At 32.7% G+C, this 12,411-nt stretch overlaps 1 protein-coding gene across 1 annotated transcript in view; it reads right to left on the minus strand.

Moving 5' to 3' along the window:
• LOC130449360 (zwei Ig domain protein zig-8-like) overlaps positions 1–12,411 on the minus strand; it is a 247,648-nt gene that overhangs the window by 5,051 nt on the left and 230,186 nt on the right. Inside the window, exons 6-7 of the mRNA XM_056787136.1 lie at positions 12,119–12,210; positions 9,007–9,205 (exon numbers count right to left, since the gene is read on the minus strand). Of these exons, the coding sequence (XP_056643114.1) occupies positions 9,007–9,205; positions 12,119–12,210 (291 nt within the window). The remainder of the gene's footprint in view (positions 1–9,006; positions 9,206–12,118; positions 12,211–12,411) is intronic.

Raw genomic sequence — 12,411 nt, forward strand, 5'->3', positions numbered from 1 at the left:
CAAAAGAACGCACTGATACGTTCATAAATGTTTAACTTTGTATATTGACGTTTACAAAAGAACGTAGACAAAACTATGACACTTGAGTAGACAAAAAAAAAACGTTCTTATTTGACGTACACAAAAGAACGCACTGATACGTTCATAAATGTTTAACTTTGTATATTGACGTTTACAAAAGAACGTAGACAAAACTATGACACTTGAGTAGACAAAAAAAAACGTTCTTATTTGACGTACACAAAAGAACGCACTGATACGTTCATAAATGTTTAACTTTGTATATTGACGTTTACAAAAGAACGTAGACAAAACTATGACACTTGAGTAGACAAAAAAAAAACGTTCTTATTTGACGTACACAAAAGAACGCACTGATACGTTCATAAATGTTTAACTTTGTATATTGACGTTTACAAAAGAACGTAGACAAAACTATGACACTTGAGTAGACAAAAAAAAACGTTCTTATTTGACGTACACAAAAGAACGCACTGATACGTTCATAAATGTTTAACTTTGTATATTGACGTTTACAAAAGAACGTAGACAAAACTATGACACTTGAGTAGACAAAAAAAAAACGTTCTTATTTGACGTACACAAAAGAACGCACTGATACGTTCATAAATGTTTAACTTTGTATATTGACGTTTACAAAAGAACGTAGACAAAACTATGACACTTGAGTAGACAAAAAAAAACGTTCTTATTTGACGTACACAAAAGAACGCACTGATACGTTCATAAATGTTTAACTTTGTATATTGACGTTTACAAAAGAACGTAGACAAAACTATGACACTTGAGTAGACAAAAAAAAACGTTCTTATTTGACGTACACAAAAGAACGCACTGATACGTTCATAAATGTTTAACTTTGTATATTGACGTTTACAAAAGAACGTAGACAAAATATGACATTTGTTGTAGACAAAAAAAAAACGTTCTTATTTGACGTACACAAAAGAACGTACTTATACGTTCCTAAATGATTAACTTTGTATATTGACGTTTACAAAAGAACGTAGACAAAACTATGACACTTGAGTAGACAAAAAAAAACGTTCTTATTTGACGTACACAAAAGAACGTACTGATACGTTCATAAATGTTTAACTTTGTATATTGACGTTTACAAAAGAACGTAGACAAAACTATGACACTTGAGTAGACAAAAAAAAAACGTTCTTATTTGACGTACACAAAAGAACGCACTGATACGTTCATAAATGTTTAACTTTGTATATTGACGTTTACAAAAGAACGTAGACAAAACTATGACACTTGAGTAGACAAAAAAAAACGTTCTTATTTGACGTACACAAAAGAACGTACTTATACGTTCCTAAATGATTAACTTTGTATATTGACGTTTACAAAAGAACGTAGACAAAACTATGACATTTGTTGTAGACAAAAAAAAACGTTCTTATTTGACGTACACAAAAGAACGCACTGATACGTTCATAAATGTTTAACTTTGTATATTGACGTTTACAAAAGAACGTAGACAAAACTATGACACTTGAGTAGACAAAAAAAAACGTTCTTATTTGACGTACACAAAAGAACGTACTTATACGTTCCTAAATTATTAACTTTGTATATTGACGTTTACAAAAGAACGTAGACAAAACTATGACACTTGAGTAGACAAAAAAAAAACGTTCTTATTTGACGTACACAAAAGAACGCACTGATACGTTCATAAATGTTTAACTTTGTATATTGACGTTTACAAAAGAACGTAGACAAAACTATGACACTTGAGTAGACAAAAAAAAACGTTCTTATTTGACGTACACAAAAAAACGCAGAAAATACGTTCACGGTTTTCCGGATTTCGACGGATATGCTCCATATACACAGAGTGACGCAATAGAACGTGCATTTATTAAGTATAGGCTAAAAAAATAAATACATAAGGTATTGTTGAAATAAAAGATATAATGATTAGGTAATTAAATGAAATGTCTTTTTCAAAACATAACATCATTTAAATTACGACCCTCTCGAAGACGATACTTCTCTAAACTCGAACGAAGATTTGTTAAAACTCTTATCGATAAATCTGTGGTGATTCGCGTCATTTCCTGCCGAATAGTTTCCTTTAGCTGACTGATGTCCCTCGCATTAATCATGTAGACTTTACGTTTGAGGTATCCCCACAAAAAAAATCAAGAGGCGTCAAGTCAGGGCTACGCGGAGGATTTTTTTCGGTCCAATAACGATAATTTTGTCGTTTTCGCATACGCCACCCCGTATAATTCCAATAGGTTACGACGAATATGATTTGATTATAAGGTTTATAAATATTTTTGTTTCCACTTCATTAATTATGAAAGACCCGGTAAAAACGTCGTCTGGCCGCTAAAATGAGTCACCACATCTAGTCTACTTAGCATGCATTATGTTTTTGGTGGAAATGGTCGTAATTTAGAGCCTCTATCTGTATGCTGCATTCGCTAAAGTAAAATATGGTTGTCACAAAGGTACGTTTACGTATTTAAATAATTTATTATGTCTTTTTTTATCTAAGAACGTAAAACATTAGAACGAGATTGTAAATTGAATTGATTCATCGGAAATTTTTAATAGTTTCGCGCGATAAAATACTGTCGGTTATTCGTTCATTTGCTCCGTTGTCTTTTCACTTATTCTTTGGCTTCTGTCACTTTTTCTATTTCTATTTTTTTCTTATTGGTTCCTCTTTGAACTTTTCTACAATCACTTTATTTCTTATCCAATCCGTCTTCTCCTTATCCGCCATTTTCCTTATTTGTTTCACTTGTGTTTTAACTAAAATGGTTCCAGGAGTACCTGACGTGACCTAGAGATGGCGGTAGTCGCTATACAGCATATGTTTCAAATTTGAAGCCGCCACGTCGTTTGGAATTTGCGATTTCCGTGATTTTCATTCTTTCCTTTCCACAACATCCTCCAGGTCTTCTTCTCTCCTTATATTTCCGTCTCTGTTTTCCTTCTTTGTCTCTAGTAGTCTTCCGTATCCTTAATTTCTTTTTCCAAAAACTTCTATCTATTATTGTCTTTACATTTATGTGCTGATTCTTTTACAAATTGTTTTCTTTCTTGATTTTGTTCTCTATGCCTTTTTATTTGTCTTCCATTGTCTCTTTTTTCTGCTCAACTCATTTTCTTTTGTTGGAAAATCATTAGAATGTATCCATAATCTTTTGAAATGAATATAATACATAATTTTCCGGTTTTGAACTTTCCATTCGACATTATTCATTTGGAAATGAGTCGATTATGCCAAATTCTTTTTCGTGAATTGTGTATTGACCTTCTTGGACTGTAATCGTTCATGTCACTGTGGAGTAAAAATAATTCTTTCCACGCCACGGAACGGTGCTTTAAGTTTTCTTCGAATGGGTTTTATTCCAAACTAAAGTTGCCGATATATCACAGCGGGAATAGTTTATTTGGAAAATACATTGTTGGCTTTTACTTGTGTCCTTTTACGTTTCCTGGTGGCGAACAACTGTATTTCTTTGTATTTGGATTTGACAGCGACCTTTTGTGGTCATTATTCAATGGAAAAGACGGTTTCGATTCCGATTTTTGGTATTATTTCGTTATTTATCAACTCAAAGTATTCTGTGTTATCTACCTAGTAGGATAACCGTTATTGACACTAATTATTTTTCCAAATCAATTAATTCTGCTTAGTTTATGTTGCTTCCAAGTATTGCGTTTTGTCTACCTAGTAGAAAAACCATCGAATTCTTCCGTCAAACATATTTACAGTTCTCAATAACTATTCCTCAAAACATTTGATGATCTACTTGAACAAATCTGTCAGAATCTTTTCTGACGTCACGAATTACACGACATAACTTCAATTTATAGTTAAACGTAAACAAATAACAATAAAAAATAGTTTCTTTTATGTAAACGTCACTTTATAATAATGAAAAAATATTAACTTGACTCAATATCATTAAGATAAAAGCTTTCATAGTTTTTCTTCGTGGAATCGATTACCGCCATTTTGTTAAAGCTGTTTGTCGATTGAAAGTATTGCGTATTGTCTACCTAGTAGGAGAACCATCGAATTATTCCGTCAAAACATGTTATCAGTTCTCAAGGACTATTCCTCAAAACATTTGATGATCTACTTGAACAAATCTGTCAGAATCTTTTCTGACGTCACGAATTACATGACATAACTTCAATTTATAGTTAAACATAAACAAATAACAATAAAAAATAGTTTCTTTCGTGTAAACGTCACTTTATAATAATGAAAAAATATTAATTTGACTCAATATCACCAAAATGAAAGCTTTCATAGTTTTTCTTTGTGGAATCGATTACCGCCATTTTGTTAAAACTGTTTGTCGATTGAAAGTATTGCGTATTGTCTACCTAGTAGGAGAACCATCGAATTATTCCGTCAAAACATGTTATCAGTTCTCAAGGACTATTCCTCAAAACATTTGATGATCTACTTGAACAAATCTGTCAGAATCTTTTCTGACGTCACGAATTACACGACATAACTTCAATTTATAGTTAAACGTAAACAAATAACAATAAAAAATAGTTTCTTTCGTGTAAACGTCACTTTATAATAATGAAAAAATATTAATTTGACTCAATATCACCAAAATGAAAGCTTTCATAGTTTTTCTTTGTGGAATCGATTACCGCCATTTTGTTGAAGCTGTTTGTCGATTGAAAGTATTGCGTATTGTCTACCTAGTAGGAGAACCATCGAATTATTCCGTCAAAACATGTTATCCGTTCTCAAGGACTATTCCTCAAAACATTTGATGATCTACTTGAACAAATCTGTCAGAATCTTTTCTGACGTCACGAATTACACGACATAACTTCAATTTATAGTTAAACGTAAACAAATAACAATAAAAAATAGTTTCTTTCGTGTAAACGTCACTTTATAATAATGAAAAAATATTAATTCGACTCAATATCACCAAAATGAAAGCTTTCATCGTTTTTCTTTGTGGAATCGATTACCGCCATTTTGTTAAAACTGTTTGTCGATTGAAAGTATTGCGTATTGTCTACCTAGTAGGAGAACCATCGAATTATTCCGTCAAAACATGTTATCAGTTCTCAAGGACTATTCCTCAAAACATTTGATGATCTACTTGAACAAATCTGTCAGAATCTTTTCTGACGTCACGAATTACATGACATAACTTCAATTTATAGTTAAACATAAACAAATAACAATAAAAAATAGTTTCTTTCGTGTAAACGTCACTTTATAATAATGAAAAAATATTAATTTGACTCAATATCACCAAAATGAAAGCTTTCATAGTTTTTCTTTGTGGAATCGATTACCGCCATTTTGTTAAAACTGTTTGTCGATTGAAAGTATTGCGTATTGTCTACCTAGTAGGAGAACCATCGAATTATTCCGTCAAAACATGTTATCCGTTCTCAAGGACTATTCCTCAAAACATTTGATGATCTACTTGAACAAATCTGTCAGAATCTTTTCTGACGTCACGAATTACACGACATAACTTCAATTTATAGTTAAACGTAAACAAATAACAATAAAAAATAGTTTCTTTCGTGTAAACGTCACTTTATAATAATGAAAAAATATTAATTCGACTCAATATCACCAAAATGAAAGCTTTCATCGTTTTTCTTTGTGGAATCGATTACCGCCATTTTGTTGAAGCTGTTTGTCGATTGAAAGTATTGCGTATTGTCTACCTAGTAGGAGAACCATCGAATTCTTCCGTCAAAAATAGTTTTTTGTGTGTAAACGTCACTTGAATAACTTGAATATCTTTTCATGTACTTAACCTTTTATCGGTAGAAACAAATTTATATTTCGAGACGCATTAAATTTTTTTTTTCGCTGGAACTGAAACAATGATCATCAATCTTCGTCGCAATCCGAAGTGTTTTAATTCTAATCAAAGGGAATTTTGCAATGAAAGCCCGTACATTGTGAGCGATGATGAGATAAGTTGATGATCATTATAGGGGACGGTAAATTTTTACTCGTATTATAAGATTAGAACAAAATTTTTCAACGGTGAATCGAATTTAATTGGAAACTCCACCATTTTAAAAGGGCGACAGTTTTTTTTGTGGTGGTTGTGTATAATCGCAAATAATGAATCAATTATTCACGAGAATCGTTTTTTAGATGATACAGGATGTGTACTGAAAGTAATCAGTAAAAAAATTGAGGTTAGACTAGATCAAATGTTTTTACTTAAACAGACGCATGATTCGGTACTTAAACTCAAAACATTCCACTTCAATTTCCTACTCAAAGGTTCACGATTCCAAGGAATGATTCATAATATGAAAAGTTAGGTCCTGTCGTATCATGCAGATGACGTAGTGCCCTAAGGGGGTTTATCTACGGTCCGATCGGAACACGAACGACGTCCGATGTCGGATTAATAATAATTATTGTATTTTTGTTAAATTACGATAGGACGATGAACATTTTCTTCACCCTTTGTATTTTCTTGAAGCTAAGTATTGACTTAACAAGTCCGTTGTCAAGATTTGTTAATAATAGATCAAATAAAGGCTTTAATCAAAAAATTCTGATGTTCATTTGATGTATGAACTGGTTTTTCGAAACTGACGCCGGGGGGTTTCGAAAATTTCAAACAGAGAATTGTCAGAAAGGGTATTAGTCTGCTGTTGGCAGGATTTATTTGTTTTGCATGTCGTACAAAATGAAATTGTATCTAGTTTCGAACAATAAAAGAGATGAATATTATATACCGTCAATATCATGGACGAAATATACAAAATGAAGTACGAAACTATTAGAAAAAACAAGATTTTATTATATCTCATTTATTATACCACTGGGTATGTTTATGATCGATTAAACCCACGCCCCTCAATTGATTACAGATTTGAGAAAGCTCTAGCTATCAAAGATCTTCATTTAATGGTTCTAAAAATATTTATTTGGTATTGTTCGGTAGTAAAGTGTTCGAAAGCTCGGAAATATATTACAGTTAGTACACACAATGAAATTATTTACATTATTTACAAATTCTTGACTGAGATCTTAATCTGGGTTATCATTAAGTGATTTAGCATCATTTCGAAACCGTTTTTTCTATTTTATTTTCCTTTTTCCGGAGTTTTTCTATAAATTCTTGAGATACCTGGTGTACGCTGGTTTTTTTTTCAATAGATAAAACCAAATTCAACACACCGCAATTCCTAACTGATTAATTTCCGATCGACGAATGCGAAAGTGTTCGAAAGCTCGGAAATATATTACAGTTAGTACACACAATGAAATTATTTACATTATTTACAAATTCTTGACTGAGATCTTAATCTGGGTTATCATTAAGTGATTTAGCATCATTTCGAAACCGTTTTTTCTATTTTATTTTCCTTTTTCCGGAGTTTTTCTATAAATTCTTGAGATACCTGGTGTACGCTGGTTTTTTTTTCAATAGATAAAACCAAATTCAACACACCGCAATTCCTAACTGATTAATTTCCGATCGACGAATGCGAAAGTGTTCGAAAGCTCGGAAATATATTACAGTTAGTACACACAATGAAATTATTTACATTATTTACAAATTCTTGACTGAGATCTTAATTTGGGTTATCATTAAGTGATTTAGCATCATTTCGAAACCGTTTTTTCTATTTTATTTTCCTTTCTCCGGAGTTTTTCTATAAATTCTTGAGATACCTGGTGTACGCTGGTTTTTTTTTCAATAGATAAAACCAAATTCAACACACCGCAATTCCTAACTGATTAATTTCCGATCGACGAATGCGAAAGTGTTCGAAAGCTCGGAAATATATTACAGTTAGTACACACAATGAAATTATTTACATTATTTACAAATTCTTGACTGAGATCTTAATCTGGGTTATCATTAAGTGATTTAGCATCATTTCGAAACCGTTTTTTCTATTTTATTTTCCTTTTTCCGGAGTTTTTCTATAAATTCTTGAGATACCTGGTGTACGCTGGTTTTTTTTTCAATAGATAAAACCAAATTCAACACACCGCAATTCCTAACTGATTAATTTCCGATCGACGAATGCGAAAGTGTTCGAAAGCTCGGAAATATATTACAGTTAGTACACACAATGAAATTATTTACATTATTTACAAATTCTTGACTGAGATCTTAATCTGGGTTATCATTAAGTGATTTAGCATCATTTCGAAACCGTTTTTTCTATTTTATTTTCCTTTTTCCGGAGTTTTTCTATAAATTCTTGAGATACCTGGTGTACGCTGGTTTTTTTTTCAATAGATAAAACCAAATTCAACACACCGCAATTCCTAACTGATTAATTTCCGATCGACGAATGCGAAAGTGTTCGAAAGCTCGGAAATATATTACAGTTAGTACACACAATGAAATTATTTACATTATTTACAAATTCTTGACTGAGATCTTAATTTGGGTTATCATTAAGTGATTTAGCATCATTTCGAAACCGTTTTTTCTATTTTATTTTCCTTTCTCCGGAGTTTTTCTATAAATTCTTGAGATACCTGGTGTACGCTGGTTTTTTTTTCAATAGATAAAACCAAATTCAACACACCGCAATTCCTAACTGATTAATTTCCGATCGACGAATGCGAAAGTGTTCGAAAGCTCGGAAATATATTACAGTTAGTACACACAATGAAATTATTTACATTATTTACAAATTCTTGACTGAGATCTTAATCTGGGTTATCATTAAGTGATTTAGCATCATTTCGAAACCGTTTTTTCTATTTTATTTTCCTTTTTCCGGAGTTTTTCTATAAATTCTTGAGATACCTGGTGTACGCTGGTTTTTTTTTCAATAGATAAAACCAAATTCAACACACCGCAATTCCTAACTGATTAAATTCCGATCGACGAATGCGCAAGTGTTCGAAAGGTCGGAAATATATTACAGTTAGTACACTTTGCGGTTCGTAATCTAGTTGTCGACAATTTCGTTCCAATTTATATCTGGGAATTTATGATTTTAGAAACTTACCATTTAAAATGTGTACATAAGTGCTTGCGGGTTGCGCGTTGCTGGGAACGCAGGAATAATTCCCCGAATGACGCGTCGCGGCGTTTGTTATGGTTAAAACGCTTATTTTTTCAGTTAAATCCGTCGTCACATTAATACCCCGATCAACGTCGTAATTTATCATTCTGTTGTTGTGGTACCAAAATATATACGAAGGAGCCTGAAAATTCCAAAAAAAAAACTTTGAATTCCAAAACACTATATACAAGGTGAAACATTGTTATTATTAGTTTAAAAATTCGTTAATAGGAAGTATATTTTGATAAATAATTGGGTTTAAAGGATGTACCATACACCCTATTCGCCAGATTTAGCTCTACTGGACTATTTTCTGTTACCAGACTTGAAAAAATGACCTGGAAGTCAATTATTTTGAGGAGCTTGACGTTTCTTATTATAAAAAGGGTAAAAATTGAAATAATTTTGTTGGTCCAAGTACTTTTGGAACCGTCCTCGTATCGTATCATTTCATTTATTATTTTTTTCATATATTTCACTTAAAAGGAGACTTATAACCATAGTTGTCGATTGAAATATTATTATTTTTAGTTTATAAACGTATTATCATAATCAAGTCAATTATTTAAGATTGAATAACCCTGTATATTCCATCATTATAGATGAAAAAAATCCAGGTACAAGATTCAACGTAATTCTTGATAACAACTTCCTTTTATCAGTTTCTATAATGAGGTTTTCAGTTTTGGAATCAACAAGATAATCTCAATTTAATGACGTACTTTGTAATTTTCTTTTATAAAAATTTGATTGACAATTTTCCAAGTGATTATATCATGGATTTTTTAGTAGATTTCTAACCTACAAATATTGGAAATTCATATATTAATTGAATTAAAGAAAGTTTTTGACAGATCAAAAGTTTATTCATAATTGAATTTTGGGAATTCGATAAATATGCAAATTTGTTATTAAAGCGATTTCATTTCATAGTTTTAGGTAATTAACACGATAAAAAAGCGAAAACTTCCAAGATTTCCGAAAACAAAACCAAAACTCTTCATATATACCGAACGGATCTACGACGTAACAAAAAAATATTTTTCGATGCCTTCTGGTATATTTTCTATTCTAAATTCAGCAGGACGGTTTCTGGTTTCAACGTTTCAACGTTTCTCTCTTATTAAATGACAGAAAATCACTATGATTCAGCTCCTATTGATTCGTGGTACACCAACAAAGCTGGTCTACAGAATCCACACCCCGTTCTTTGCCATTTCCATCCACTCTTCATCTATTATCTTTATCTTTATCTGTGCATTGTTGATTTTTGTCTGTGAATACCCGATTTCAAAGTTGGTTAAGACTACCGGCCGCGCGGAGTCCAGCACAACCGCACGCAAAAGCCCATTCGATTTCAAAAGCTTCCTTATCAAGGACGTACCGTATATTTGTGTCGCTTTGGTTAATCATTTCGCTCTTAATGTGTGTTCTCAATATTATTTGACGGAAAGCTCTATGTAATATCGGTCGATCAAAATGATAGATTGCTCTATCAATCAATCACAACTTCACATAAAAATTCTTCCACATTCGCAATTTCACGTTTCGCCGACTTTATATTCAAACAGATCAAAGTTGGAACGTTCGACAATTATATTTGTTTGAATATAAATTACCAGTTTTATCCGGCGATGGATATTTCGAATAGTTTTATCGGAAAAATCGATTATACAATTTCGAAAGCGTTGTTTCGAGATGTTGCATGTTAACAATGAAGTAGAAATCGAAATATTATCCTCAAATCACTGCTTTCGAATTCCCTTAGCTCTTCGCTCTTTTTTCCATGTTCTACTATCAATGGAAAGTACTTTAGGGTTGGTGTCGTGTCTGGTATATCCTCTTCCATCTTTGGTGTCTCATTTCCCCACGGAACCATCTCTTGGTACTACTTTTCCGTCAGTTGCTTCTTCTATCTCGATTTCATCCTCTTCAGAGCGAAGTTTTCTCAATACCTCGGCGGCGAAACGTGCTGGTTGCCGTCCAGTTGTACAAATTGGGTTCCTCGAGGAAACCTCATGCTTGAACGTTTCCGCTCAGTGCGCTCAACCGATAATTTCTCACTTTGAAGGCTTTTTCGCTGACAGTTCGACATAAATCATCACTTCCTGGTGTGTCGAATGAATGATTGCGATGTTTATCGACTTGCAGCTCCAATTTTTTTGTCGTCATCCTCTGTTTTAACAACGTCGTCCGCAAGACCTAGGAATGATCCTTTAAATACCTCTACCACGACTTTGTACTCCTTGGAAGCGTTTTCTGTATCGTATTTGTGGATTTTGTCTATAAGTAGCTAACAACCATCTTCTACAAGTATCCTGGTACGCACATTTGACTGTGTAGAAGACTTGTTACCACTAGACTGTTTCTTCCTTCCATCTGACTCTTGATATAGTTTCCTATGTAGTACTGACGTTTCTCCTGCGACCATTTTTGGTACTCATTGATTCATCTATGGAAGACTTGGCTTAATCTTCGTACCGAAGGTCTCCAACCCGAGAAACATGTCGTACCTTTACATAAAGAAGATCTAATGGAGGAGAATAACCTGTATTTTTGACAGAGGTTTCAATCATTCAAAACTATATCCACCGTTTATTTGTTTGATGTACTCAGCAAAAGATCTGGAGCTATCCAGGTCGCTCAATATCGAATTGAATAAACAAACACCCTGGAAGTATCTTGATCCATTAGAGAGACGATAAGATGGAAGGTTTTAAGGTTAGAATAAAAGGATGTCAGTGGAAAACTCTTTGGTAGATCAGACTTGGAAGCAATCATCTTATCAGAGTTCAATGGATGTCTTGCAGAAAGAGACGTGCTGTAAAACATCATTCCATTGTTAATTGTAGTTTTATTATAATCAAAAACACTTTTCTGTGTGAGGTTTTAGTTCTAATTACGAAGAAGCGTGAATCTTTCGAATTCTTCTGAATCCTGAAGCGGATAATCGATTTTGCTTTAGTAGAAATGGAAAATTTACGATTCAAACCAAAGTTGATTGAAAAATAAGTTTATTTCCAAATAATTTACGGAATACCGAATCAATATTTACCTCGGTGCTTTGTAGAACTGCGCATTGCAGTCTGAGCCCGGATCCTGGTTTGAGATACTTCTCGGAAGGACCTTGTATCTCCCCCTTGGCCTCTGAAAAGAAAAAAATTACCGTTTTTGATTCTGTTTACTGGACTAATCGACTTTATACATTGCAATTGTGATTATCAATATTTGATAATTCAAATTTTGTTTGTTTTTGGTCGTAATATTGTTGTTTGTTTGATATACTGAAATCTACAAATGCGGGTGGAGCTATTAGATTCCAAGTTTATCTATTTACATCTAATTTCA

The sequence above is a fragment of the Diorhabda sublineata genome, chromosome 10 (genome assembly GCF_026230105.1).
Source record: "Diorhabda sublineata isolate icDioSubl1.1 chromosome 10, icDioSubl1.1, whole genome shotgun sequence".
Taxonomy (NCBI): Eukaryota; Metazoa; Arthropoda; class Insecta; order Coleoptera; family Chrysomelidae; genus Diorhabda; species Diorhabda sublineata.